The sequence below is a fragment of the Mustela nivalis genome (genome assembly GCF_964662115.1).
Source record: "Mustela nivalis genome assembly, chromosome: Y".
NCBI classification, from domain to species: Eukaryota; Metazoa; Chordata; class Mammalia; order Carnivora; family Mustelidae; genus Mustela; species Mustela nivalis.
Window position 1 is genome coordinate 36,358,976 of NC_139041.1, and position 27,988 is coordinate 36,386,963.

Here is a 27,988-nt window from a genome sequence, read left to right on the forward strand (position 1 = left end):
TCCTGTATTCCGAGGACGCCCACCTGCCTCACTTTCGGTTTCACTTCCCGCTTCCCCAAACGACCTCGTACCCTCGACCCAGGTGACCTGTGTAGACGGCCGGGCTGTGCAGAGCCTGTTTAAGCACGGGGAGCCTTGGGATGAACCTTTATTCATACCAAACCGCACAGTGTAGGGAGAAATACCTGCTCGTTCCCGGCCGTGTGCAGAATCGGAGCAGCCCGGCCGGGACACGGACTTCTTCCCTCAAAACCCACTCCTGACACGCGACTTTGTCCCCCCAAATGTGCCCACCTGCGTCTCACCGTAGAACTATTTTATTTCTCCTGGAGTCAAAAATACAGAAATCAGGAAGGAAACTCCCGTCAGACGCCTACAGCAGCCCCGGTGTGGACGCCAGCACGAAGCCAGAAAGCCTGGGTTTTGGGTGCCTGCGCTGCTGGGTTTTGGGTGGCAGTGGAGGGGGTCAGGGTAGAGATCGTCCCCAGACGTGAGCGTGCGGAGCTCCTGCGCGACATTTTCCAGGGAGGCGGGGGACGTGGGGAGAGGCTGAAGCCACGCAGGTCACGACGTGTCCTCCACGATGAGGATGTCCTCGGGCTCCCGGGAGTTCGGCGGCCGGTGGCCCTCGTCCCAGGACACCTGGGAGACAGAAGTCGGGCAGCGTTGAGTGCACCCACGTGCGAGACCCTCGTGGGGCCGCCCGGAAAGTGCCCGTGCGGAGCTGCATGGTTCGCCGTGGCCGAAGGGTGGACACCTTCTCCCTCCGGTGCATGTGGGGGAAGGTCACTAAGCCACGAACGGAGCAGAGCTCTGCCACCTGCTGCGCCGTGGACGGACCCTGAAAGGACGACGCTCTGGGTGAGGACAGGCCAGAACCCGTATCATGGGACCCCCAGATCCAAAATGTCCAGGACAGGCAAATCCACAGGCAGAATGTGGACGCGTGCTCTCTGGGACTGGGGAGGGGACCCATCACGGGGACGGGGTCTCTTCTGGGAGGTGCAAAGGCTCAGGGACCAACAGAGGGGGCGTCAGAGTCCGCCTTGGAGGACGCGGCTCCTTCCAGCCTGGACGGTGGTGGCCGTTGAATGACTGCTTCAGGACTCAGGGAGGCCCCCCCCCCCAGTATAAGAGGGGGTGATCCCAGCCAGCCTGAGCCTGAAAATTGTGTTTCTAGCCCAGACCTTATGGGTGGGGGGGTCCCTTTGTGCCGACTATGAAATAGGAATCCTGACAGCCACCTTCAGGCCACTCTGGGTTTTCAGATGAGCACCATTTCCTAGACCACGTGTTACAGGACGGGGGTCCCGGAAGGGGTCTGAGGACCACCTGTGCAAGCCATAGTGTGGGCTATGGACGGGACCCCGAGAACTCGGGCTGGTCCCCTAACTCAACTAGGCCTTCCCACTGGAACGTTGAGATCCACGGCAAAGCCCTCTGCAAAAGCCACGACCTCACCCCAATTTTTTCCATGAACCCTCAACCCCGCCGGGAGGGCACCCAGGCCTCGTGGAAGCCCCAGGGGGAGCCCCAGGGGGTGGGCTTCCCAAGGAAACAGCCTCCAGCCCGAACTAGAGCCCCTGTGCTGGGGGCGTCTCTCGGCTCATCATCGGGCAGCATGTGGGGCTGACGGTCAAGGAGGGTCAGAAGGGGCAGCGGTGCCATCCTGGGGAAGGTCCCTCACCCGAGAGCCAGCGGCAACCCCAGGGAGCCACGGTCAGGGGTTGAGTGGTGGCCCCCCAGATCCCACGTCCATCCAGAATGGCGAGAGGTAGCTCTATGTGCAAATAGGACCTGTACCCAGGTAATAGGTTCGGGGTCTCCTGATGAGGCTGTCTGACTGTGGAGAGAGAGACCAGCACTCCCCGTGCCTGAGCACCGGCCTGGCATTTCCCACAGGGAAACAGGGTCACCCCACGTCCCCTGCTCCAGGGGCGGCTTCTGTCTTAAGCCCCAAGTTGTGGCTTTGGTGGTTGAGGTTCCCTTCCCAAGAGGACGGACTTCGTGCTGAAAGCAGCTGGACCCCCATGCCTCTCGCCTCCCTCGGAATTGCGCGCCAGCGTTGGGGAGCGCAGGAGACCCCTGCCCAACCACGCCGCACCCCTCGGAGCAGCCCCCGCCTCCGGACTGGGAACCGGGAACGGCCGCACCCACCTCCGGGGAGAACAGGGTCCCGGTGAGTTCCTTCTTCACCTGCGGGATGCGGGGGAACAGACTGTACCTGCCGAGGAGGGGGGTACCGTGAAGGAACCAGCGAGCCGGGTGTGCACCCTGCAGCCCCGGCCCCCTAACCCCTCCTACAGAAACCCCGCGCGCACGGCAGCGGCCAGACCCGGTTTGTACGGGCCGGACCGACCTCGCGCTGTGGCCATGTGGCCCCGGACAGCGTGGCTGGCGCAGTGGGAGACGCCCCACCCGCGCCCCATGGACAGTGACTCCGCCTTCCTCTCCAGCCCTCAGCAACCTGCCATCCGAGCCTGGACTCTGCATTCGCCCTCCCCTGGCCATCCCGTGCGCCCCGGGGTCCTGCATTGGGGTGGGAAGGGCGGGGGCGGGCGGTCCTGGGTCCAGAGCTGGAGGCTCACCATTTGCAGAAGCACACGAGGACCAGCGTGGGCACTGCCGTGGCCGCCACCAGCACCCCGACCAGGGCACCGGGGAAGTCCTCCGGGAGGCCTGGTGGGGGACAGAGGCAAAGGGTCAGGAGGGCGCGCGCGCGCGCGGGAGTGGGTGGTCAGCTTTGCGCGCACGCGCGCCCCATACCCTCGACCCCGTTACTGGAGGATTAAGGATGGGGGTTGCTGGCGGAGGCAGGGCTACAGCCGAGGAAGGCAGGGCTTCTAGAGGCGGTGTAAGGCCGGCGCGGGAGTATGCACCCTCCCTCCAGTCCTGTGCCCATGCCGCCCCCGACCCCGGCGGTCCCCACCCGTCTCCTCCACACCCTACTCCTGAGAGACCGTCCACCATAGACATTTGCGCAAGGACACAACCAGTACCACGCAACGCATTCCTTCTGGTGAACGTTCACTTTCAACACGGTGCTACGTAGCCAAAGGAATGAATGCGTAACTGTGAAACTCCAGGATGGCACAGGTGTGTTCTCTATTGCCCTGGAGGCTCTCCTTGGGGAACCCTGACGTGACCTGGGCGGTCTGTGCAGCTTCTGGAGAGCCGTGAACCTGTTCTCTGGAAAGAAGGAGCCCCACACTTGCGTCCGGGGGTCCTCTGGGAGACGGCATCCAGCTGGAGCATACTTTGAGCTCCTGCCCTGGCGCTCCCCAGAACGGATGTGTGGGACTCCTCGAAGGATGTCCCCACGGACCCCTGTACAATGGGGTTTCCACCACCCCTACAAGGAAGTACGCTGAGAGGCCGGGTGAGGGACAGCCCCGCACCCTCCTGCCAGGCCCCCAGAGCGCCGCCAGAGCTCCATTTCCGTTTCCTGCCGCCAGCGCTACCGCATGATGAGAGCAGTCACGGTGCAAACCACAAGCTCTGGGATATTCCTCACTGACCCCATAAAGGAGGGGGGTGATGGGGCACCCAGGGGGACGGGCAGAGCTCCCCCGGGCCCTGGCTGACCCTTCTGGGGAAGGGGACACTGCTGGGTTGGGGCATGGCCGGCATCTGGGGCTTTCCAGAACCTGAGCGGGGCTAAGAGAACAGTAGCTCACGGGGGCTAGTGCCCTGTGGTTCATTCTTGGGGTCGCCCTCCTAGGGTGACCGCAGGAGCTCAGGAGGGGACGCACAGCAGCAGGACACACTAAAGGTGGTGTGTTTCGGCAGAGAGCTAGTAGGGCCTGCCCAGAGCCCCCTCCGCTGGGAGGAGCGCCTGTGCGCTCAAAGCATCCCTGAAAAGATGCGTGCGCCCTAACCCCAAAACGTGGCAACGGGACCTTATGGGAACAGGACCATCTCAGGAGTGGTGAAGTGCGGGGTCCCAGAGGAGCTCGCCCTGGACGCAACCGCAGGTGTCCTGGTAAGACCCCGAAGAGGAGCCGCGCAGGGGGACCCCGACCAATATCCGTCCGCGGCGCACCGGGAGTCGGGCGCTCACCGAGACGCAGCGTCGGGCTCCACTCGCTCCACAGCTCGTTATGCAGATAGCGCACCCTCAGCCGGAGCGTGGTGTCCGGCCTGACGGCAGAACGCGGCACCACGTACACATTCGAATCTTGCCCCCTCTGCAAAACCTTGAAGAGAAGAGGGCACCGTTTGGGACCAGCGTTGGTGAGGCGGGAGGGTCCCCTGGAGTCTGAGCTTTGGGGTCCGCGCCTGAGGCCCAGGACATCCGCGCATCTCTCTAGCCCCAAGCAGGGACCCTAAGGGGCTCTCCCGTGGCGAGGTGGACTCCACGCCTGTGAGGCACGACTCCCGGAGCTACGCCCACCGCTCGCGCAGAGTCCCCACGCCCTCAGGGCCTGACCTGCGGTTACTGCAAATCTACACGCTGACAGCCAAGGGTGGGTGCGTGGACAGGGCCCCCACCTGGCTCCTGCTTTCTGGGGGCACAGCTGGACTCAACGGGACAGCGCTGGCGGGGCTCCAGGGGTCTGCCATCCCCTCCCGCCCTTCCCTGGGGCCCAACTGAGGCCAGTTCAGAGATAGGGCTCACGTGTCCCTCTGCATGACGACCACCTCTGCGTCCACCGCACAGAGCATGTGCCGGTCTGGAGAGACCAGCAGAGTAAGACTGACCGGAACACTAGGCGGTCGGCGGGGAGAAGGAGGCCCAGCCTGCAGGTCCACGGGGGCAGGGATGCGTTTCTTCACCCGCCATGACCCCTGGCAAACCCCTGTGTCGTCCAGCTCCGTCCTGGGGCTGGAGTGGAGTGGAAGGCACAGAGTCTTCGCCTGCTGCTTGCTCCAGGGGCCCTGGTGTTTCTTTGTAGCCGTAGATTAGAAGATGGACAGTGACCCAAGTTTGCACACCCCGGAAACCCCATGGACATGTTCTTCGCGGTTTCTGTTGCCTGGAAGAACCCAGTTTCTTCTCACGCGTCCATGATGAATGAACTATCTTGCCTTCATCAGCTGTGCGGCTCCTTTTGGACCCTGAGGATCCCATGCTCCTCGCCCCCTCAGCCACAACAGCCCTGGGGCAGGTACTGGACGGGCCCCAGCATGGACTCAGGGAGCTTCCAGGCCAGCCCATGCAGACAAAAGCTGAGGGCAGCAGCAGGGATTCCCCCAGTCCCCAAGGAGAGCCCCCGAGGCAGCGAGAAGCCGTACATGTTGCTTGTCCAATGTCTGTGGTGCACCGGGTCTCCTATGTCATCCGAGTCGCCGGTGGGGCCCAGACAGGACACCTGTCTCCCCAAGGCCGGCCTCCGGGGACACCTTCGGACGGCACCCAACCCTCTTTGCACTTGTCCCGGCCGCTGCCGGTGTGGTCCACGGGCAGCATCCCGCCGGCGGCACCGGCATCGCGTGGGAGCAGGTGATGCCTGCGGGAGCCCAGGTGAAGGATGAGACAGATTCGGAGAGGTGGGGGGTTCCTGCTGCCCTTGAGAGCGTGCACGGGGATGCTGGTCTCTGTGTGAGTGCCCTGGGGCGACAGGGACCAACGGCCACATCCGCCACAGCTCAAAACCACAGACAACTATCCTCGCCCAGCTCTGGAGTCCAGAAGCCCCACGGAGATGCAGGCGGGGCAGGGCCGTGCTCCCTCCTGAGGCTCCAGGGCAGGCTCCTTCCTGTCTCTTCCAGCTTCTGGGGCTCCTGGCGTCCCTGGGCTGGTGGCCGCGTCCCGCCCGTCTCTGCCTCTGTCTTCCCGTGGCTCCTCCTCTGTGTGTGTGTCTCCTCTTCTGTCTCTTACAAGGACACTTGTCTTGGATGTAGGGCCACCCTCATCTAAGATCCTTCCCTTTTATTTGCAAAGACGTTGTTTCTAAACCAGACCCTGTTCTGAGCATCTGGGCGGACATGAGTTTTTGCAGGACGGTGTTCAATGCACGGCGAACTTTCAACTGAAAAGGCTCGAGGCGTTGCGTCTGGAAGAAGACCGTTGCTCTGTCCACGGGGTAGACGATGACCCGTGACTTGAGCTGAGTCAGAGGCTTTCCAGAAAACACAGCGTCTCAGTCTGAGACTAACAGCCTGATGGCCACGAAGGGGCTAATGGGGACCCCACCGCCGAGGTGATTTGTGAACACTGATGCTTGATGGGTCTTTGGACCCAAGCAAAGGAGGCATAGAGAAAGAAGAGACACTTACGGGGTTTGTCTTGGAAGCGCTGCCCTGTAACAAAAGGGAGGATTGTTAGCCTCTGGGGTTTCAGCATTATATGCAAATGTGGGAACCCACCTGGACCCCTAGAACTGGTATGAAGAACCCTTCTCAGAGCTTTCCTTATCTGCCAAAGAGCAGACAACCGGGAATGAGGCATGCCATCAGTTCCCCCTTTGGGGAGACGTCCCCTCCAGGATGGACGGGGAATGTGTCCTAAATTCCATCTCCAGGGGACTTTCACGCCCAGAAGAAGACAAACAAGACCACTGGTACCTGCTTCAACAAGCATCATCACTATTGTTCTTAATCCCTCTTTCTTCTAGAAACCTATTTGTCCCTCTTCTGGAAGTTTTTTTTTTTTCCCTCTCCCTTTCCCCTGGTTTGGTAGGTCGTAAGCTCCTTACTAGAGCTATTCAAGAGCCACATCTTTTGTGAGCTCTTATATGCATATGAATGCCTTTGCTGCCCTCCCCACTTTATTTAATTTACTGCCCTCAGGTTCAGGACCTAAGAGGGTGGAGGAACAGCTTTTCCTCCTCAACACAAAGTTTCCTTACTGTGAATTTGTCTCTGGCTGGTGAGTTTGCTCCAGGGTATTAACAGGGAAGGAGAAGACAAAGTCTACAGTACCTTTTTCTGCATCACTGGATGTTCAAATGTCTAGTAAGGACTGACCCTCTCAGAGACCCACTGCCTCGTCCAGCACTGACTGAGTGCACCTGCCAGGCTCTGGGCAGAAAGCCTGAGGGGAGCTCGCTGCCCACCTGGGGTCTCACACGCACAGGACGCTCTGGCCTGCACAGCTGTGTGAGGTCACCTGTGTTACCACCTGCCGGAGATCACCTACCTGGAACCAGTGTGAGGTCAGCTGGGCATAGTTCCCTGTGTGAGGTCATCTGTGAGAGGTCACTTACGGGAGGTCCCACATGGGACGTCACTCACAGGAGCCCCGGGGAGGAAGATGTGGGCAGGCAGGACCGGAAGCCACAGACTCCTGGCCGGTTGCCTCCAGGACTCCGACTCTAACCCAAGACCCACACCCAACCTCGCAAGGGTTGTAAGGACAGAAGGGACACGACCTCATTTCCGGTTTAAAAGAAGCCCACCACTGTGGGCGGGGCCTGGGGGTCACCTGCAGAGCCCTGAAGTATGTGGAAACTGTGATGTGAAGGACCATGAGGGTGTGGGACGGGGGCCGGCAACATTTATTGAGCACCTACTGTGTGCCCAGAACACCCAGCTGTGCCATTGCTGTACACATAATGATAGCATCCTCGAGCTCACGGAACCTGCCTCTGTGAGGTATGTGCAAAGGCCCTGAGGTCTGAGGTGCTTGGGACTGAATCCCGGAGTTGCCTTCTGCCCCTGGCTCTGGGCTGGGGGTGCATGTTGAGGCCCCAGGCCACAGGGAAACAGAGATGCTGGGTGTCCTCTGGGAAGTCCCCAATTTCCAGGATTCGGGGACACGTCCAGGTCTCAGGCTGCAGAATCTCCCTTGGCACAGCTGTGCTGAGGGGTCCGGGAGAAGGTGGGCAAGTTGAAGATTCAGGGGAGCTCCCAATGCACCTGTCGTGAGACACCCATTCCCAACCCATTTTCACGTTTTGTTTCCAAAAAGGCCGAGAAAGGGGCTGCATCCTGTTAGGGTCTCAACTCTGATATTCTAGAAAAGGCAGCTAATGGGAACGGTGATGGGCCGAGTGTGCTTGTGTGGACACGAGGGGTGTGGGGGATGCCCCTTGACCTTCCCCTCAATTCTGTTACAAACCTAAAGTGACTCAAAAAAATAAAGTATTTATTTCAGGGCTCCCAGGCTGGCTCAGGCAGAGGACTGTGCAACCCTCGGTCTTGGGATCCCAACTTCAAGTCCCACATTTTGCATAGAGATTAGTTTAAAAAAAAATAAAAATAAGCGGATTTCATGGGAAAAAAAAAAAAGGAATGAACCACCGGTGTAGGGTATAGGGCACAGGAGGTCCCAGAGAACAACTCTCGGGAGCAGAGTCTCTGGTCTGTGAGCCGGGACTGAGCTCTGCATGAGCAGACGGGACCAAGCACGGTTTGTAGTTCCCTCGCCGAGGTCGGGGGCTCTTACCGGTCTCTGGATGTCCAGCTCATAATACAAGACTTGAGTCGAAAGCTCGTATCTCATCTCGGGGTTCTCCCACCGGATAATGTGATGCGATGTGTTGTGGGCGATCATGATGTTTGTTGGGGGGTCGTACTTTTCTACGGAGAATAAAACAGAAACAACAACAAAAATCCTTGCAAACACCCAGGGGTCGGTTGTGGAGGGGGCTTCCGGCGGATTGCACCTCTGTAGGAAATTGTGCTATATTTCTTTTTCTGCAGGAAAAAAACAAAAAACAAAAAAAACCAGAAGGTGGGGTGCCTGGGTGACTCAGTGGATTAAGCCTCTGCCTTCAGCTCAGGTCATGATCTCAGGGTCCTGGGATGGAGCCCCGCAGCAGGCTCTCTGCTCAGTGGGGAGCCTGTTTCCCTCTCTCTCCCTGCCTGCCTCTCTGCCTGCTTGTGATCTCTCTCTGTCAAATAAATAAATAAGACCTTTAATTAAAAACAAAACAAAACAAAACAGAAGGTGAACTGGGCTTGGAAAGGGAGGGCTCAAGCCAGCTGATGGTGCATGAACGGGACTGTCCCCTCCGTGGTGCCGGCCACCCCACCTGGTTGAGTACCCACCCTCCGTGTCCCTGCTGCAGATTGCCGGGACCGCAGGGAAGGACACCAGCAGACAACCATGTCCTGCTTCTCTGTGCCTCATCTCTGGGACACTCGACAACTCTGGGGACCTCAGTCCCCCAGGATCTGCGTGCACACGGGCACACACCTGTATGATGCCGGGCACGGCAAGCTCTGTGTTCTGGTTTCTGCTCCCGGATTGCAAACCAGCGCCTGTTCTGTGGCCTGTGGAGTGCGGTGTCGTTCCCGCTTTTGTGCTTTGGGTTGGCGATGTCACCGTTTGAAACGGCCCCCAAGCGTGCAGTTGGGGTGTTGTCTGATTTGCACAAAGGGGACTGGCACGTCATCTCCAGAACAGGACACTTCGGCACAAGGGTTATTTGGAACCGCAGGCAACCGAGAGTCATGGATCCAGAAAGAAGACTTTCTGGAGCTTTCGTTATCGCACTAAAACCAGAAACTTCTGAGAAAGTAAGATTGCCACAAATCCCGTCTCTGGGGAAGTTTTCTGTCCATGAAAGTCAGCACCGAATCGTATCTGCACCAAAAAACCTCACTAATACAACCCTATCTCCCATTACTTTCCGTATATATTTACCACTTCTAAAAGCACAAGCCCATTTTCGTTTAAATCCATAGTTAATAGCTTTTTATTAAAATGGTATATAAGTAAAATATTTAAAAAAATATGTCTAAGTCCCTGAATCTAACCACTTCCTTGGGACATTTTCCTGTATTTTCTGTGAAGCCCTTCCCCATGCATATCAAACTTAAAAATTAAAATTAAAATTAAATAAACTTAAAACTTAAAATTAAAATTGAAATTTAAAAAAAACTTAAAATTATCAAACAAATTCATATTTGTGAGCTTTTCTCCCATTAATAGAGCATCTGTCAGTTTAATTTGCAAGCCCTGCCCACAGAACCTAAGAGGGTAGAGGAAAACTTTTTTCTTCTTTTGCATCCCTACACACAAGAAGGTCACGATGTGACTGTTGGAGAAACTACACACATGCGATAAGCATTGTTCAAGTTCAGTCTTGAGGTATAGGGCTGTGGGCATCGGGTGCACCATCAATTCATCAGCAATGTACATTATGTAAGATGTCTTTAAACAGAAACACAGTTATAACACGACAGACCCTGTATTTCCACCCCTTCAGCTGTGATAAGTTGAGTTTTGCAAATTCAGGATTTGCAGGGAATTTACATAAATTAGCAAAAATGGGTACGTGACAGGAACACATGCCTTTCCTGCAACCCACCGCAAGGGGACAGTCAGGGCCGCCGTGCCTGTCTGTATCTCTGTTTCCCAGACCTTGAGTGCCGACCTTGGACCTTGCTCAGGCTGGTCCTGAACCCAGGGCCGCGTCCCACACGGCGAGGGTGTGAGCCCAGATGCGGGAAGCCCGCTCTCCTGGCTCGGGGGCGTGTAGGGGAGAACACAGGTCGCGGGAGCGTCTTACCGATCTTACGGGCTTCAAACGGAACAAAGTCCAAGAACGGGATTGCGGTCTCACTGCTGGTCCCATTCAGTAGGAAGAAGTAATTATCCATACCCTGGGGTTCACCGAGTTCATCGAAATGGCAGCCCACGCGGGTCCCCGTGGGGTCTGTGACGTAATGCACGCACTCCGCCTCACCCTCGTGCCTGTCGTTTGCAAAAGGCATGCGGGAAAAGCCTGACTGTGTATCCTTCTGGGCAGACATTATCAGCAAGAAGATCTCCCCAAACCCAGAAAAGCCTCCAAAAAACCCCAAACCAAAACAAACAAACAAAAACACCGCAAACTGATACAAATTCGTCCCCAAATAAGCACAAAACCAGAACGGGATATGCGTCCTAGGGAATCAGCCAAGACCCTGCACAGACAGGGACTGATCCTGCCCTTTGCAGGGCGAAGCCATCGCAACCATCCGTGCATGATAAACATCACGAAATTGTGGTTTGGGTCCTCTCTTTAGGACGGGAGGAGGGTTTGCAACCCAGAGCTAGGCGGCCGCCAAGGCGCCGTGTCTCCCTTCCCAGGGTTTTGTGATTTTGTGGCATTTCTGGGCAGAGCCCCCTGGGGTCCCCCGGCTCTCTGGGCCTCTCCTGCTATGATCCCCGCATAGATCCCCAGCGGTGCAGGGCGGCGTCCGGCTTACAGGGAGGCCCACCAGAAGAGCCGGTAGCAGACGTCGGCGGGGGCTCGGGGGCCGGGCGCCCAGCTGCAGTTCATGAGGCGGACGTTGTAGATGAAGCAGGAGAAGTTCACGGCGCCGGAACCTTCCCTGCCTGGGGCGACACCCAGCAACGCTCTCAGAGGCGGCACCGCCACCAGCAGCCCCCGAGGGGTGACACGAGTGGGTGCCCACGGCGCTGGGCGGGAGTCGGGGGCCCACCAGCTCTAGGGACCTCACCTGGGTTTGCAAAAAGCAAGACTTCCTGGAATTTGGCCCCGTCACAGGTGACCGTCACGGTCAGGTTGGCCCCCCGATGCAGCACGCGGTTACGGAAGATGCAGAAGTACGTGCTGTCCTCTCCGACCTGGAAAGGGAACCATCGAGAACCCACACGTCACACACGCATTCTGGGCTCCCTCAGACCCGACTCGACCCTGGGAGGGGTCCACAGCCGGGCAACCCCATCCCGGATCAGGTACCCCTCGGACCCCTTTCCAAGCCTGTTGCACGCTAGGTCTCGTGCCTGACCTACTGAGCCCGGTTTCAGCAAAGAATCCTGCTCAAATGATTATTGAGAATCCCTCCCCCACCTCTGGTCCTCTGATGCTGGGAACAGGTCACCCCAAAGAGGCCACTTGGGTGCAACGATTTTGAGCTGAAAGCAAAGTGCACACACATACACACACACACACACACACACGAAAACTCATTGCCCTCCTCTGTGCCTAAAACCCGGGCACACGTTTCCTTTTCGGAAGGCGCCCCCCCCCCCGCCCCCGTGGGTGTAACCAAGAAGGGCAGAGTGAATCCCACTGGCAGAGACCATTGCAGACACCCAACAACCTGGAAATAGATCCCAGTCTGCAGGACAAACTTTGCCGAACCCTTCCACTGGTTCCTCCAAACGATCTCCTGCCCCAAGACCTGCGGAAACCTACCGCTTCCCGATAATAACCAGCCCACGGGACCTGCTGAGTGAGACGCCCGGGAAACCGGTCGCCCTGCAGTAATGCAACGGGCTCACAGCTGGCCCAGAATGGCCAGGATCTGAGTCACACCAATGGTGTCCCTGATTCTGTCCTTGCGTCCAGTGCTGCGTAAGGATTATTCTGACCCAGAAGCAACCGAGAACCAGCAGCTACAGAAAGAAACCTTCCTGGAGCTTCCCTGATCCGACTAACAGCACAAACCTGTAGAAACACACATGACACGGATCCCCACTCTCTCTCTGGGGGAAGTTTTAGGACCATGAAGAAGGCAGAAAGTCAGCACCAAGACGGAGCCATACAAACCACCCTACTGACATGAACCATGTCTTCCAAGAGTGTCCTTTAAATATCTATCTTCCCCCGCAATTTGCTGCCCTTAGCAGCGTCCAACGCTCTTCCTGCTGCTTATCACTTCTGCACCATGTATCTGCTCTTCGTGAAAAACCATATACAAACTCTCAGGTCTAACCACTCCTTTGGGGGCATTTTCTTCTTTCTATCAAGACACCCACGTCGCGCCACCTAAAATTTTTAACAGCACACAGAATGTGCGTGCCTTTTCTCATTTGGCTGTCGTCTGTCATTTTAATTTGCAGAGCCTCGTGGACCGAACTTAAGAGGGTGGACAAAAGAGGACAAAAGGTGCACCACTTTTGGTGCACCTGCACCACGATACAGTTTTCCCAGTCCTCTGCATGACTCTGAGGCTCTGCCAAAGGTCAGAGCTGGTGGCCGACACCCTGGCTGGAGCCTCCTTTGTCCTCATTTGGGGGGGGGTCTTGATTGATGTGATCAATTGTGAACGCATTTTATTAATGCTCCTGTAGTAACACGGCTGTTTTGTCTTTGTGGGGGAGGCTTTCCGGATTTGGGGGTTGGATTTTGTGTTTAAGTTTCCCCAAGAAGTGTTACTGGGGATGCAGGGAGAGGTGAGTGGCCACAGTACCCTGGGGGTCGGGGAGGGGCGGTGGGGGGAGGTCAGGGGCGTGAATATCCCTGAGAATCCAGTCAGGCCTGCCCTCCAGCACAGCTTCTGCAAGGGGATTCCGGAAGCATCCAGGATTCTGGAAGCAAGGCCGGGTGACAATGGGGGAGGGGTTCTGGAGACACTCGGGTGACCTGGTACTTACCAGGCCCACCTGGCCTGGGACAGGGAGAGGGTTGCCCTTTGAGGTTGCCCTCAGAGAAAATCAGTGAGGACCCACATCGCGGAATGATTCTGCCATAGGAAATAACAGGACGATTTATTTTTTTTTCCCTAGATATGACAGTAGGACACGTGCCATTTCTGCCTACAGAAACCCTTTATCGCGAAAAGGTTTTCCTGCATGAAGCAAACAAACAAACAGAAACGGTTGCTCGGGAACCCTAAAACACACACGTATTTTGAAAAAGGATGATCAGCAAAGACCTAGGGCTGGGGAGAGAGGAAGGGGTCCCCCCAAGCTCCTCGTAAGGGGAACAGCCTAGGAATTATACAGAGAACAAAGAGCCCCTTTAAAACAGCCAGGCAGGAAAATCTCAGATTTACATAAAAATCGGGTGATTGACGGCCTTAAAACGCCAACGGGGAGGCCACCAGCAGGGGACCCATTCCGAGGTTTTTTTGGGGGAAAATGGTTGAAAAGAAGTTTTAATACTTCCAGACCGGTTTGTGAGCCAGATAGGAGAAAAGCACCTTCTTCAATCACAAGGGCTCACAAAAGTGTCCCAATCATCACCCATCCTGAGGCCAAATACAAATCTTAATATATATATATATATATATATATATATATATATATATATATTTTTTTTTTTTTTCCTAGTTCCAAAAAGGATAAAATACACCTCCTGCCTCTTTATTAGCATCCATTAGAAAACGGGCAACAGCACGGGTCTCCCGGACACGTGTGTGAATCTCTTTTACAGCTGAAGAGGATGCAGCTGGGTTCTGGGGTTCTGGGTCCCAGCGGGGTCTGTTAGGGTCCCGGAAGCCTCTGCATTTGAAGCGTCCCATAAGGGGCTCCTGCCTCCTGTCTCTGCAGGAAATTTGCTCCAACATACAATTTCCCACTTGTTGAAAAGATGGAACTTTTAATACAATGAAAATCATAGCAATAAAAAAAAAAAAAAAAGAAATAAAAGGTGGGACTCGGATGCTTCCTTCACATCAAGACAGAGAACAGGTGCGTCACAGGTTGTGTCTGGCAGAAAAGGCAGAAAAGGCAGAAAAGGCGAGGTCCCTCCTGTCTCTGCCATGACGGAGCAGGAGGCCCGGGAGCCCCTTGCATCCGGGTTTCCTGCTGATTTCAACCATAGACAGCATGTTTGCTCCTCAACCCGCGCTGGCCTTCTGGTTGGGCAGGGGATTTTGTCTGACTCATTTACATATTCATACATGTATTTCTGTTTTGCTCTGCACTTTAGCTTTTGACCATTTTTTTAATTTTAATTTTTTATCGTGGACAAGTAGGCGTAACCATGAAATGGACCGTGTCCTTCCCTCTTAGGCGTGCACATCCGTGGCGTGGGGCACCTCTGCTATGTGGTGGAAACCTTACGTCTTGTTCCAGAATATCATCACACACATACCCCCTCCCGGTGCCCCCTAACTAGGCCTCATTCACCCCTTTCCCCAGCCCCTGGCAAACACTAACATACTTTGTTTTACCACGATTTGTCTATTTGTGTAGCTTCACAGAGCTGGGCTGATGGAGGCTTTGGGTCTGCATTCCCAGACACAGTTGGGAGGTTCATATACATTGTAGCAAGGTTCATATACATTGTAGCAAGGTCTGCACACATTCTAGCAAGGTCTGCACACATTCTAGCAAGGTCTGCACACATTGTAGCAAGGTTCATATACATTGTAGCAAGGGTTGTATACATTGTAGCAAGGGCCATACACATTGTAGCAAGGATTGTATACATTGTAGCAAGGTTTGTATACTTTGTAGCAAGGGCCATATACATTGTAGCAAGGGTCGAGCTGCTTCCCTTTCACAACTGCGTGGGAGTATGTATTTTTAATCCTTTTCCCCTTACCGTGGCATCACCGCTGAACACTCCTATGGGGCCAAAATGAGGAACTGGAAAAAATGGGCAAAGCAGCGTCCGCCGGGGCTGTGACGGCAAGCAGCCCCACACGGTGTCTCGTGCTAACTATGGAGCCTAAGCATGGTGACCCATGAGGTCACGAGATTTAAAAAGAACTTGAAAGGAAAAACAGAGCACGTGGAAAAAAAGAAAAAAAAAAGTGAGTACAGCGGCATCCTGTTTGTGAAATCCTGGATTCCGTGGGTGCAGGGTGGCCCGGCCAACAAGGAATCGTGGGCATTCACTGCCCACGGGGCCGGTCAGGTGGGGTCTGACCAGGAAGGTCCTTATATACACTCCAATTTCCTCAACTTCAAAATGTAGGAACACAGACTCAGAGCATCACTGACATCTGTTTGTCTGTGCCCCATCTCGTGCTGAAAGGCAGAGGCAGACCCCCGGGGGCTCTTGGGAGGTCTTCACGCTGCCGAGAGACCCCCATCCTGATCTGGAGCTGGGTCTCCCTCAGCGGGGCCTGCTAAGGAGGGAATAAAACCCACAGTCCAGAGATGCCTTCAGGGGTTGACTAAACCCACATCTATTCCGTCTTCCCTGCAAGCATCTCTGGGCAGCCTCACAGAAATCCCAGTGACCAAGTCTGCAGTTATGTTTTCTGAGTCTGCAAAAAAAAAAAAAACAAAAAAACAAAATCCAGTCAACTAACTCCCAACGGAAGAAGGAGGAAGAGGAGGAGGAGGAGGCGGAGGAGGAGGAGGAGAAGAAAGAAGAACCCCTACTATTTAAAAAAAAAAAAAAGAATTATGTTTTCCCAAAGGACGTCTTGAGACAGTCGGGAATTAGAAGCACCACGCAGGCCGTTTTAAACAAAAGTGACCTTACAAGGCAGCCCTCAAGGACACCGGTTCCAGCACCTTCACTTTCCAACCAGCAGGAAGGAGTTGGCCCGCCCCTCCGTTAATCTAAGACATTAGAACCCCTCTCTGCAAAAGAGCTAGCATTTTTTTTCCCCTTTCCTGCAGAAAACCCTCAAAACAAATCTGCTCAGAGCAGGCGGAAGGAAATGAACCAGAGATTAGGAACACGGAAAACACACATAGGCAAAAAACGGCCTTGAAGAACACGTAGAGGGACTCGGTTTTATGTTGCCCGCAGAGCTGGGATCTAAGACCATCTGGAGGATATTTTATTTTATTTTTTTTAAAGATTTTATTTATTTATTTGAGAGAGAGAGTGTGTGAATGCACACAAGCAGGGGGAGAGGCAGAGGGAGATGCAGATTCCCCACTGAGCAGAGAGCCTGATGCGGGACTCGATCCCAGGACCCTGAGACCATGACCTGAGTCGAAGGCACTTGCTTAACTGAGTGAGCCCCCCAGGTGTCCCTCACAGGATATTTAAAAGAGAGAAAGAAAGAAAGAAAGTAAGAACCAGTTTCATTTAAAAATAAATATTTAAAAAAAAACAAGGCAGGAGTCTGGCTCAGTCAGTGGACTGTGCAACTCTTGGATCATGGGGTCATGAGTTCGAGTCCCACACTAGGTGCAGACTTATTTAAAAATAAAATCCTTTTTTTTTTTTTAAAGAAATGTAAAGCTATAAAAAAAAAACCCAAAATGTCATGCTCATGCACTAAATTCAGCATTATTATTATTATTTTTTTTTAACCCCATCAAGATTGTGCTCGATGTGTTTTCATGAGGCCCATGCAGGAGGGGAACCAAAGGGATAATCTCGGCAGAGGTCCAAACACACATTTTCAAGAATTTCCCAAATCTGTTGTAGAGAAAAACAACACGGAGCACAGCAGGCACTTAAATGAATCTCTTCAAGAGGACAAAGACGGTCTTGGCTTTGGGGTTTTGTGGTTGTTGATGTCCGTTGTTTTTCACCAACAGGCCGTGTTGTAATTCATACGGAAACACTAAATGTAGGAACGTTTTCTTCAGTTTGCAAGGAAAAATGAGATGAAACAGAAAGCCAAGACCCTTACAGAGGGGAGGGGCACACTCGCATTGTTCCTCAATCACAGGACGACATTCAGAAAACCAGATGCTTCCGCCAAACATACTGAATTTGTAAAAAAAAAATAATAATAATAATAATTATAAAACAAAACAAATAACCCTGGACAGGAAAGCCATTAAATTAATGCCTTCCGTGCACCAACAGCCAACACTTAAAATCGGGGGAAAAAAAAAAAATTCAGGCAAGCCACAGAACGCGATACAATGCTTAGAAATGACCCCCTCATCAAGGAAGGTCAGCGACCCATTTCTCTCTGTTGCATTATGTTAAAATTTGATTTCATTAGTTTTTAAAAAGCACAGGTACAGGACGATGCCCACAGCTGGGTCGCTGCGACCCCCTAAGGGGAAACCCTACTTCCTTCAGCCTCCTGCCCCGACCCCGGGGACCATAAATCCCTGCTCCTAAGGGGTGACCGTAGCAGACTATATCACCTCCCAATAAACCACCTCGGCACAAGGATTATTTTGAGCCGAAGGCAACTGCAAAGACCAGATAGAAGACACGCCTGGTGCAGGACTGGAATCTCCGGAGACAATGCAAGACCCCCCTCCGCCTGCAGATGGCGCCAGAGGAACCCATATAAAAAATCCTAATGGGGAGCCTGGTGGACCTTGGGCTGACTTTGGGTCTTGCTCTCAGCTCAGGTCCTGATCTCAGGGTCAGCAGATACAGCCCTGCTTTGGGCCCCACGGTCAGCATGGAATCTGCTTGGGATTCTCTGCCCCTCTCTCTGGGCCTCCCCGCCCCCAAAATAAATCCATAAATCTTTTTTTTTTTTTTTAAATTCCTGCTAGAAACAGCCATAATGATACAGGGGTCCTCCTCCCCGCAGTCAGGGGTTCGGGAGCACAGCCCACCTGCTCATTCTGGGTTTGGGCTTTTCCCCGGGGAAGCCTGGATTCCCTTTTCATTCTAGAATCGGTTTATGGGGGGATGCCAGCGGGTGTCTCAAGGTACTGTCCTCCCGGAGGGATGGAATGTCGGGGAACCCCCACTCCATCCCCAGGAATCCCAAATTATTATAAAGATCACTTTAAGCTGAAGACGTTTGGATTCAAGAGATGCAGAAAGAAACATTTTTGAGGACAGTTTTTTTTTTTTTTTTTTTTTATCTGACTAAAAGCAGAAAGTTCTGGAAAATGAAGCTACCATAAATTCCCTCTTTGGAGTGAACTTAACATCCAGGAAGGACATCGAGGGTAAACCTACCATGAATGCCCTCTTTGGGCAAAGCTTTAGGGCCACTAAAATGTCAGAAAAACTTCTCAAACTTACATGAACAAGCATGATTCCAAACTTTATCTCTTGTTCTTTTTTTTTTTTTTTTTCTGGAAAACTCCTTGTTCTAACCGTAGAGAGCTTTACTGTCTCCTTCCTTTTTCGTATTGGTTAGGTACATAAACCCTTTTTAGCTATTCATTGAGCTGTTTTTAATAAGCTCCATATGCATGGGAATATATTTTTCTCCCTTCTCTTTATATGTCTCTCAACAAGTTAATTCACAGGCCTCTGGGGACAGAACCTAAGAGGGTGGATCACGAGGTTTTTCCTTCCTGACATCCTTAGAATGAAACTAAGGGAGTGTGTGAACTAGGCGATGAATGAATAAACATAGCCCCCAAACGCAAACTGAATCCAGGGGAGCTGTTTTAACATGAAGGGAATGGAGCCCATTTAATGGGCAAGTTCACATCTTTCCCCCTCCTGCCTCACTACGGGGAGAAATCAAATGAAGGCATACGCCAAAAAGACAGCTATTCTATTCTCCCTCATGTGTGAGACGTAGTGTGTAAGTTTTATTCCCACCATACAGAAGCAGAGTAAAAGAGGTCATCCTATATATGGGATTTGCCCCAGTCCCAAATAGACCACTTGGGCATATGAATCATTTTGAGCAGGGGGCACCTGACAAATAGACAGATACAAGAGGGCTTCTCTGCCTCCTTATCTACATAAAAGCAGAACACAAAAGACCTTTTCACAAAGGGTCTCCTGTGCCGGGAAGATGAGAGTGACCCTTATTACTGGAGAGGGACCACCAGCACAGAGAGGACACTGCACAGACAGACCTTACTAAAATAACCTGTACTGGCCATTAGTTCACCTACTGATTCCTTAGTCACGTCCCCACAATTTAGTGGCCCCAGAAGCCAAAATCCCCATTCCTTCACCATGAAATCTCCTCCATTTCTCACTCCTTTAAAAAAATGGCAGGAAATCTTCCTAGTCTGACCACTTCTTGGGGTGTTTACGTTGCTTCTGTGACTCTTCATGTATGTAAAAAGTTGAACTGAGAATAAATCTGTACGTCTTTTCCCCTGAAAAATCTGGCATTGGTCACTTTAATTTGCATGTCCCTATCGCAGAACCTAAGAGGATGGAGGAAACGTTTTCCTTCCCTGACAAGAGCAATAAGAGTGGAAATCAAGAGCAGGCAGGGGACTCAAGAGTCATTTCACAAGAAAATTCAAGATTTCCAAGGAGCAAAGCCGTAAGGCATGAGCCATGAGCACTCACCTTTGGGGCTTGCGTGGTGGAGAAGCTGGGCATGGTGGGAGAGTTGGGAGGGGTAGATATCATGCATTCCTGCTGACTCACGTTCCTTATGTAATTCCAGGTTAGCATTCTTTTCCTTGAATCTAGCTGCAAGTTGGTAATAGGAGATCTATTGTCCCCTGCTGTACTTAGAAACAAACAAACAAACCACTTAGTAGGAATTAGAACCCCCTCCCCAGGTGATGTCATAGTTACAGGTCAGGGGAGATAATCTGCAAACACCAGGCCTGGATTTGTTTGTTTACTGAGGCCGAAAATCATGCCCAAAATAAACCATTTCAAAGTGAACAATTCAGGGACATTTATGAGCCCATGAAAAGACGCTCAGAACCATTAGGTATCAGGGGAAGGGATAACAAAACCCTAATGAGAAGTCGCTTCATTCCCGTCAACTTAGCTTTCGTAATAATAATTTGAAAAATACAGAAAATAATTTGAAAAATACGAGGTAGTTTGCCTGGGTGGCTCAGTGGTTAAGCGTCTGCCTTCGCCTCAGGTCATGATCCCAGGGTCCAGGGATGGAGTCCCACATTGGGCTCTCTGTTCAACGGGGACTCTTCCTCTCCCTCTGCCTCTCCCCAGTGACCTGTGCATTCCTCTTTGTCTCTTTCTCTCTCTTGCTCCCTGTCTAAAATAAATAAATAAACAAATAAATATAATATATATAATATAATATACATTATATATAATATATTTATATATAATATTTTGTATATAATATAATAAATAAAATAAAATATGATTAAAATAAATACAATATAATAAATAAAATATTTTTAAAAAATAAAGGAAAATACAAGCCAGCTATTGTCATAATTTGAAAAATAAAGAAAACAATTTGAGAAATACACAAGGTAAGTATAGTAATGATGAGAAAAATATGCAAAATAATTTGAAAAGTACAAGTTCACTATAACAATAATATGAAAAATAAAGAAAATAATTTGAAAAGTATGGAGAAGTTAGCTGTAGCAACAATAATTTGAAAAACAAAAATGATTTGAAAACTACACAAAAGTTAACTGTAGTAATAATATTTTAAAAAACACAGATGATACAGAAAATAATTTGAAAAATATGGACAAGTTAGCTATAGCAACAGTAATTTGAAAAAATACAGAAAATAATTCCAAAAGAACAAGTTAGCTAAGTAACAATGTGAAAAAGAAAATAGCTTGAAAAATACAGAAAATAATTTGAAAAATACAGACAGGTTAGTTATAGTAATAATAATTTGAAAAATACAGACAACTTAGCTATAGTAGTAAAATCTGAAAAATACAGAAAATAACTTGAACAATATAGACAAGTTAGGTATAGCAATAATAATTTGAAAAAATACAGCCATGGGGCGCCTGGGTGGCTCAGTGGGTTGAGCCTCTGCCTTCAGCTCAGGTCATGATCTCAGGGTCCTGGGATCGAACCCCCCCATTGGGCTCTCTGCTCAGCGAGGGGCCTGCTTCCCCCTCTCTCTCTGCCTGCTTCTCTACCTACTTGTGATCTCTCTCTCTCTGTCAAATAAATAAAATCTTTAAAAAAAAGAAAAAAGAAAAAATACAGACAATGTAGCTACAGTAGCAATAATTTGAAAAGTACAGAAAATAATTCGAAAAATACAGACACATTAGCTATAGGAATAATAATTGGAAAAATACAGAAACTGATTCTTAAAACATAAAGAAATAAAAATTAAAAAATCTTAAATACAGAAAAAGGTTTAAATACAGGAAAAAAACTTTTAATACAGAAAAAAATTACAGAAAGTATTTAAAAAATTGAAATTACAGAAAATAATTTGAAAAATACAGACAGGTTAGTTATACAGACAGGTAGGTTGTGGAGACATTAGGACCCTGTAAACCTTCTGGGAGGCAATGCAAACTGGGGCCTTCCTGGGTCAATCTAATTAAGGAGCTTCTGTCCCATGCCTTCTGGGTGGGCTTTGACTCTTGGGGTGGGGCAGGGAGTGGGGGACCTGATGCATCACCTGGACCAGGAAGGAACCCGCCACAGGGGAGGACAAGTAGAAACTAACCATGAGGACTTTAATTCTCCCTGTTGGGGAAAAAAAAAAAAAAAAAAGCACGAAGAACCAATTTGCAACATCAGAGCCAAGAATACAGAATGGGGGGAATGCAGAGTCTCTCCAAAAAATGGTGGGAAAAGCCGTCAGTCACTTGCCAAAGCGTGAAACCACACCACTAACCAGGTTCACCAAAAAAATGAACTCAAACTGGATTCAAGCCTTGAAAGTGCAACCTGAAACCACAAAACTCCTAGGCAAGGAAAAAAAAAATAAAAACATAAAGCCAAGTTGGAAACTTCCTTGACGACGGTCTAAGCCATGATTTTTTTTTTTTTTTTTACTTGACCCCAAAAGCAAAGGCCACAAACGTACAAAGTAGAACATGGCCCTTCCCAGAGGGGCTTTGCAAGCATCAAAATTCCAGAATGTCTGGGCTCGGGTCTGGAGCATCTGTGAAATGTGGTCGTCCGAGGGGTGAACGCCCGTCCTCAGCCTCGGGGGAGGAGAGATGTCCAACGTCCCCAGGACCCGAGCACCCAACCAGGGGATATTTTTCTCCCTGTGTCTGAGCCATCTTTCCTGGGCCACCTGCCTACAATTTCTACGTTTTCTTGCACCTTTGGGGACAAGGTTTGTGGATTGGCAGATTTCTTTTGTTTTTAAAACATATACTTTTAAAAGATTTTTTTCTTTCTTTCTTTTCTTTTTACTATTTTATTTCTTTGTCAGAGAGAAAGAGAGACAGAGCACAAGCAGGGGGACCAGCAGAGGCAGAGGCAGACGGAGAAGCAGGCTCCCCGCTGAGCAAGGAGCCCCATGGGGGACTCCATCCCACGACCCTGGGATCATGACCTGAGCCAAAATCAAAAGTTGGACGCTTCACTGACTGAGCCACCCAGGCGTCCAAAATTGTTGCATTTTAATAAGCCTTTTTCCCCCAGGACAGGCAGAAGGTCTGACAACTGAGCTGGGTTTGACTGACCTTTCAGTCCCTGATTCTGCCAGAGGTTAAACCAAACAACCACTTATAGGTTGATTTGCAAAAGGACCTCTTCCCCTACCAGGGTGGAGGGTTGGAGGGGAGATACCTCAGGTCTGGTGGAGGGATGTTTGTCCCCTTCTGGCGTGGGTGTATGGTAGTTTCACCCCACCCAGACCCTGGCGTTGGAGCCCCTGCCTGTACCTACCCAGCTGTGCTCGTCCGCAGCACGCCGAGTTCAGGAGCACCAGAAAGCTCACAAGACCCAGCATGGTCGCCATGCACCAGCCCCAACACTGCACCTACACAGGAGGAGAACGCAGGTCAGAGGTCAGATTCCAAGCTGGAACCTCCCCCCCGTTATCACCCTCAGGGGAGTCAGCGATAATGAGCCTTTACAGAACATGCAGGAGCTCTTGGGGTGCATCCCGTGACCTTATTGGGCCAGCAGTGCCCCATCCCAGTACTGTGTGGGGCCACCATCCTATTCCCACATCCTGTGCAAAATCACAGCACCTCTGAAACTCTGCTGGAATCCCCCCAAAGCATCAGTACGTTCAACATGCTTCCTTGATGACCACTTTCTGCAAGCTGGAATTGAACCAACTTTCCCCACCGGGCGTGATTTTCCTCACCCCACTGTCCCTGCCCATTGCTGGTCCAGCCCACATTCCTGCTGCTGAGATGCTTGCGTGGGGAACCATTCCAAACCCCTGAGCTACCGTCGGGATTCTTTTAGGCTGCTTCTCTTGTGCAGGGTGGCTGAGGGCAGCAATGGCCTGCAGTCAAGAAGAAGGAATGTGTGGTGAGGATACTGGTCCCCAGCAGCCACTTTGGGGTATGAGGCAACTCTGTCTGGCCCTGAGCCAAGCCCCCGGGGCTACCATTTCCCTATACAACGAAGGTCCCAGCAGGCAGGAACGTTCCTGGCAGCATTGTTAGGGACTGACCATGGTTCACAAGGAGCTCATATGCCTTGGAGTCCATGTGATGAGTCCTGAGTTTAAAAGCCATCTGGAAGCGGGCAGCGAGTTGGGGAGCTGGTTGTGTTGCAGAGGCCAAAAAAAGCGATGGAATTTTCTGATGGAAGTTCTTTCTGTGTCTGGTGATTGCCTGGGCAGGGTTTGGTATCTTTGAGTGATTTTTTTTTTTTAAAGATTTTATTTATTTATTTGACAGACAGAGATCACAAGTAGGCAGAGAGGCAGGCAGAGAGAGAGAGAGGAAGAAGCAGGCTCCCTGCCGAGCAGAGAGCCCGATGCGGGGCTCGATCCCAGGACCCTGGGATCATGACCTGAGCCGAAGGCAGTGGCTTAACCCACTGAGCCACCCAGGCGCCCCTGAGTGATTTTTTTCTAATAGTTCTTCATCAGTGCAGATCAACAAGGGCTGGACACAAAGACAGGGCATGGCCTCAGTGGCTGAATGGACATCACCAGGAGTGAGGCCACAGGTCACCTGGCTGGGATGGAAAATCTTTTTTTAAAAAAATCATCATTATCATTATTACTATTTAGAGATAAGGGCGGGGTGGGGGGAGAAGCAGAGAGAGAGAATTGCAAGCAGACTCTCTGCTGAGCACAGAGCCCAATGCCCTGAGATCACGACCTGAGCTGAAATCAGGAGCAGGGCTTTTCATCAGCTGAGCTGCCCACGTGCTCCAAGGATGAAGTGTCTTTGTAGAAAGAATCAATATGAGCCTGGAGGCCACCAGAGACTCAGAGTGCACAAACCCCTCAGGCCATCAGAGTGTTTTAGCCTCTTTCCAACCTCCAGGGATGAGAGATGTTTATCACCCTACGGGGGGGGGGGGGCAGGTCTACTCCTTTCTGCTCTGTGTCTCATTAGTGAGCGAGAAGTCTTCCTACATAGGACAGACCTAGGACGGAGGCGAGGAAATGAGAGGTTCAGAGAGTAGAGGTTGTAGGGGAGGAAAAATCGATTCCCTCTAACCTTTTAGATTCTGTTCACGACACCCGCAAATTAAGCAGATAAACAATTAACAGGAAAACCAGCCTTAACTACACTATATATGCATGGGGGCTCTCGAAGGAAAATGCAGCTCAGGGAGACAGTCAGATGATCACGGCTTATGCGCCATCTTCAATTCAACATTGGAAAGGGGGTTTCTGGGTTTCGAACGGGGAAAGGCATTATGGGGAGAGGGAAAGCAGGAAATGAGTGATAAATACAGGCTCTTGTTCTTAAGAATCTCTCAGATGATAAGAAATCTCTGGGTGTAGTCATCTTCCTGCTATAGAAACATTTATGCCGTTAGAAATTTTATTTATGAATGCAATTTTCCTTCATGACGGGGAACTTTATGTCCTCTGTCTTCTGGTAGTTACGGAGACATAGGGAGCTTTTCCTGCTTCTGCTGGTTCTCTGTGGCCTGTTGCACAAAATCCTCCATATCCGTAAGAGGTACATTGGAGGGCAGTGTGGCGTGGTGCCCTTCAAGACTGAGTTTGGCCCCTCAGCTTGGGGTGCAGGGCTCCATATACCAGAGCAGTGGGTGAGAGGTAGGTGCTCTGGACCGCCCCATCAAAGACCAGCCCAACTAGAAGGCGTTCTCAATGCACCTGTTGTGGGTCAGCCCTGAGGCAGGGGCTGACCTGCCTGTGCCTGCTGGTGGCAGGTCTCAGGCACCTTCCAGCTCACAGCTTCTCACCTTCCCCTGTGGCCCCGCCACGCCACCGATGTCCATCAGCCACTCTGGGATCATTGCTGACATGTTCCCCACAAGGAAGGAAACACAGTGACATACGCAGGCCACAAAGGGAAGTCCGAGGTCTGTTTGGAGGTGCATGTTCCGGACAGGAACGACCGACGTGGCCGGGCCAGGGGAAGTGAACCCTTTGGGGAAGGGCCTGTGCTAGGTCAGGAGCCGTGTGAACACAGACCACAGAAGGGCCACACAGAACCTCAGGGTCGGCTGCTGGAGAAACTCAGAGGGGACAGAGCCAGGCCCCAGCGATAAAGTTCCGGAGCGACCTGTGAAGCCCATAGAGGAGAAAATGCTTTGAGGGAAAAGAGTCATTTTCAGGATCAGGAGCTGTGGTGCTGGCCTAAGGGAGCTTGTGAGCAGTGAGGTGGACGTGTCCCTTCTCCACGAAAGGGGAGTCCTGGGGGCTGAGTCGTGACCCCCTAAAATTCACATGTAGAAGCCCTTGCTCCCAGGACCTCAGAATGAGGCTGTATTTGGAGATGGAGTCTTTAAAGAGATTAAGGTAAAATGAGGCCATTGAATGGACCCTGATCCCATAGGACGGGGGTCCTTATAGGAAGAGAGGATGAGGACACAGACATGCACAGAGATGACCACGGAAGGACACAGGGAGGGCACGGGGTCAACACACCAAGGAGAGGGGCCTTAAGAGGAACCAGCCTCAGCCCTGCCTGGATCTCAGATTCTCAGCCTCCAGGTCTGGGATCAATAAATATCTGTTGTTGAAATCGGCGTATCTGGGCTATTTGTAACAGCCACCCTGGTCATCCGGCTGTCTCATTTGTAACAGCCACCCTGGTCATCCAGCTGTCTCCCCGAGCCGCATTTTTCTCTGTGAATCCCAGTGCCTATATATGAAGTTAAGGCAGGTTTTTCTGTTAATCCTTTATCTGCTTAATTTGCGGGTGTCGGGAACAGAATCTAAGAGGTTAGAGGGAAAAGATAAAAGATCCTATGGCAGAGTCGCCAGGAAAACAAGGCGTGGTGATGCTGAGTGTTTAAGGCTGTCCCCACCATCCGTGGTGTCTGTATTCTGAGTCTTAGGGCCAGAGGATTGGGGTTCGTGTGTGTCACATTCAGGGCCCAAGAGTGGGGTCCAGACAGGCACGGATTCCTGATGACTCCGGAGGTGGAAGCTGGGGCAGGTGTGAGTCTCTGTGGGTACCAACCCTCCTCGGAACAGGTCAGCCTGCAGTCCTGTCATCTCGGGGCATCCTGCCGTGTGGACAGGATCAGAATCCAGGACCCCAGGCACCTGCTGGGAATGAGCTGTCCCCTCCGCAAACTCCCGATGGGTCCTGAAACTGCCGCATCGATTCTCTTCAACCTCTTCTCGCAGGAGACCGACAGGAGCCACGACCTACAGGCTGCGTCCCCGAGGCACGGAAACAAAACGTGGGCGTTTCTGCATTTCGCACGGGGCTCGGGGACCGGCGGAGGGACATGGCGGTGTCCAGGCCGGGGACGCCCACGCGGGAGTGATGCGACGCTGAGCGCCAGGCCTGAGACTTCTGCATTTTTCACAGAGTCTCCCTTGGCCTTCTCATGGCGTCGACCCAACGAGGTGCCCGTTAAACCCGTTAAGCCCATGTGTCCCTAGCACCAGGGCGTTTCCAAAATGAACCCCGGGGTCCTTATGACACTGAAAATAGGCAAACGTAATTCAAAGGGGTTCGACGCGTTTAGTCCTGAACTGGGCACCGGTCTGCTTTCTTTCCGGCATTCTGGCGAGATCGCCCAACCCCCGGCAGGGGGTCACTAAGGGTACCCAGCTTCTTCCCAGAGACGCTGCTTTGCCTCAGGCTGCAGACCCCCCCCCACCACCACCCCACAACTTTGCCTGAGTCTCACCGTTGCTGTCGGGTTCATTGGTTTCTGCTTCCACGTGGAAAGGCCTGAGCGATCAACATGCGAAGCCCGACCCTCGGTGACTTTGATCCTTAAAAACGCCCCAAAGAGGGACATCCAGGCCTTGTGCGCACTGGCCGGATGCCGCGACCGTTCACGCACCCCGTCTGGGAAAGGCACGCTCCCGCGGCGGCTTCCCCGACACGGTGGTTCTGGTCTCGGTGCCGTGGGGGTGCTCAGCCCACCGGTCCACCCCCCAGCCGTCCCGAGAGGGACACACGGAGCTGGCACCGTGTTTCCCTCCCATTCCCAGCCTGCCCTGTCATGGCATCACACCAAAGCCACTGCCCCACAGATGCGAGAAGCCTCAGACTTACTCGTCCACGAGCTTTCGGGAATGTTCTCCGCCCGTTTGGAAAGCGCTGTCCTGCCCGGTTGATGCGCCGCCCGTGAGGCCGTGGTCCGCGGGGCGACGGAGACCGGCCCGAGGGCCCGAGCAGAAAGCCGGGTCCGCAGCCTTCTGTGCAGACACCGGCCCGCGATTCACGCTCAGGTCAGCGTCTGCAGAAACGCCCTGTGTGCTCTCCGCGGGGTCCTCCTTCTCGGCGGGCGGCTGGGTCCCCGTGATCTCGCCGCCGCACAGGAAGCTTTCCAGCCCAGCCCGCGTCTGTCTCAAGCTCAAAGCCGGCCCCTTG

General features: G+C 52.2%; 1 protein-coding gene across 8 annotated transcripts; it reads right to left on the minus strand.

The window, feature by feature from the left end:
* Positions 1-301: 301 nt before the first annotated feature.
* On the minus strand, positions 302-27,645 carry LOC309856961 (granulocyte-macrophage colony-stimulating factor receptor subunit alpha-like). Of its 8 annotated transcripts, none has more exons than XM_082718773.1 (12): positions 23,668-27,645; positions 22,926-23,019; positions 19,674-19,839; positions 11,338-11,464; positions 11,095-11,212; positions 10,401-10,585; positions 8,330-8,463; positions 6,220-6,243; positions 4,061-4,196; positions 2,589-2,679; positions 2,158-2,224; positions 302-841 (listed from the first exon to the last, which is right to left on the minus strand). In XM_082718773.1, the coding sequence occupies exons 1-12, from the start codon at positions 23,729-23,731 to the stop codon at positions 467-469; spliced, it is 1,581 nt and encodes a 526-aa protein (XP_082574899.1). In that variant the 5' UTR covers positions 23,732-27,645; the 3' UTR covers positions 302-466. The 8 variants fall into 8 exon arrangements, with proteins under 8 accessions (XP_082574899.1, XP_082574898.1, XP_082574897.1 ...); XM_082718772.1 differs by having other exon boundaries at positions 11,083-11,212; positions 26,701-27,643; XM_082718771.1 differs by having other exon boundaries at positions 11,083-11,212; positions 23,668-27,643.
* Positions 27,646-27,988: the final 343 nt, after the last annotated feature.

Coding starts and splice junctions, on each gene's coding strand:
- LOC309856961 (XM_082718771.1), bottom strand. CDS start 23,731: ATGGCTTTTAAACTCAGGACTCATCACATGGACTCCAAGGCATATGAG. Junction 4,197..6,219: donor GCGCTTCCAAGACAAACCCC/GTAAGTGTCTCT, acceptor CTTCTCTTCAAG/GTTTTGCAGAGGGGGCAAGA. Junction 842..2,157: donor GGACCCTGTTCTCCCCGGAG/GTGGGTGCGGCC, acceptor TCGTCCTTTCAG/GGTCCGTCCACGGCGCAGCA.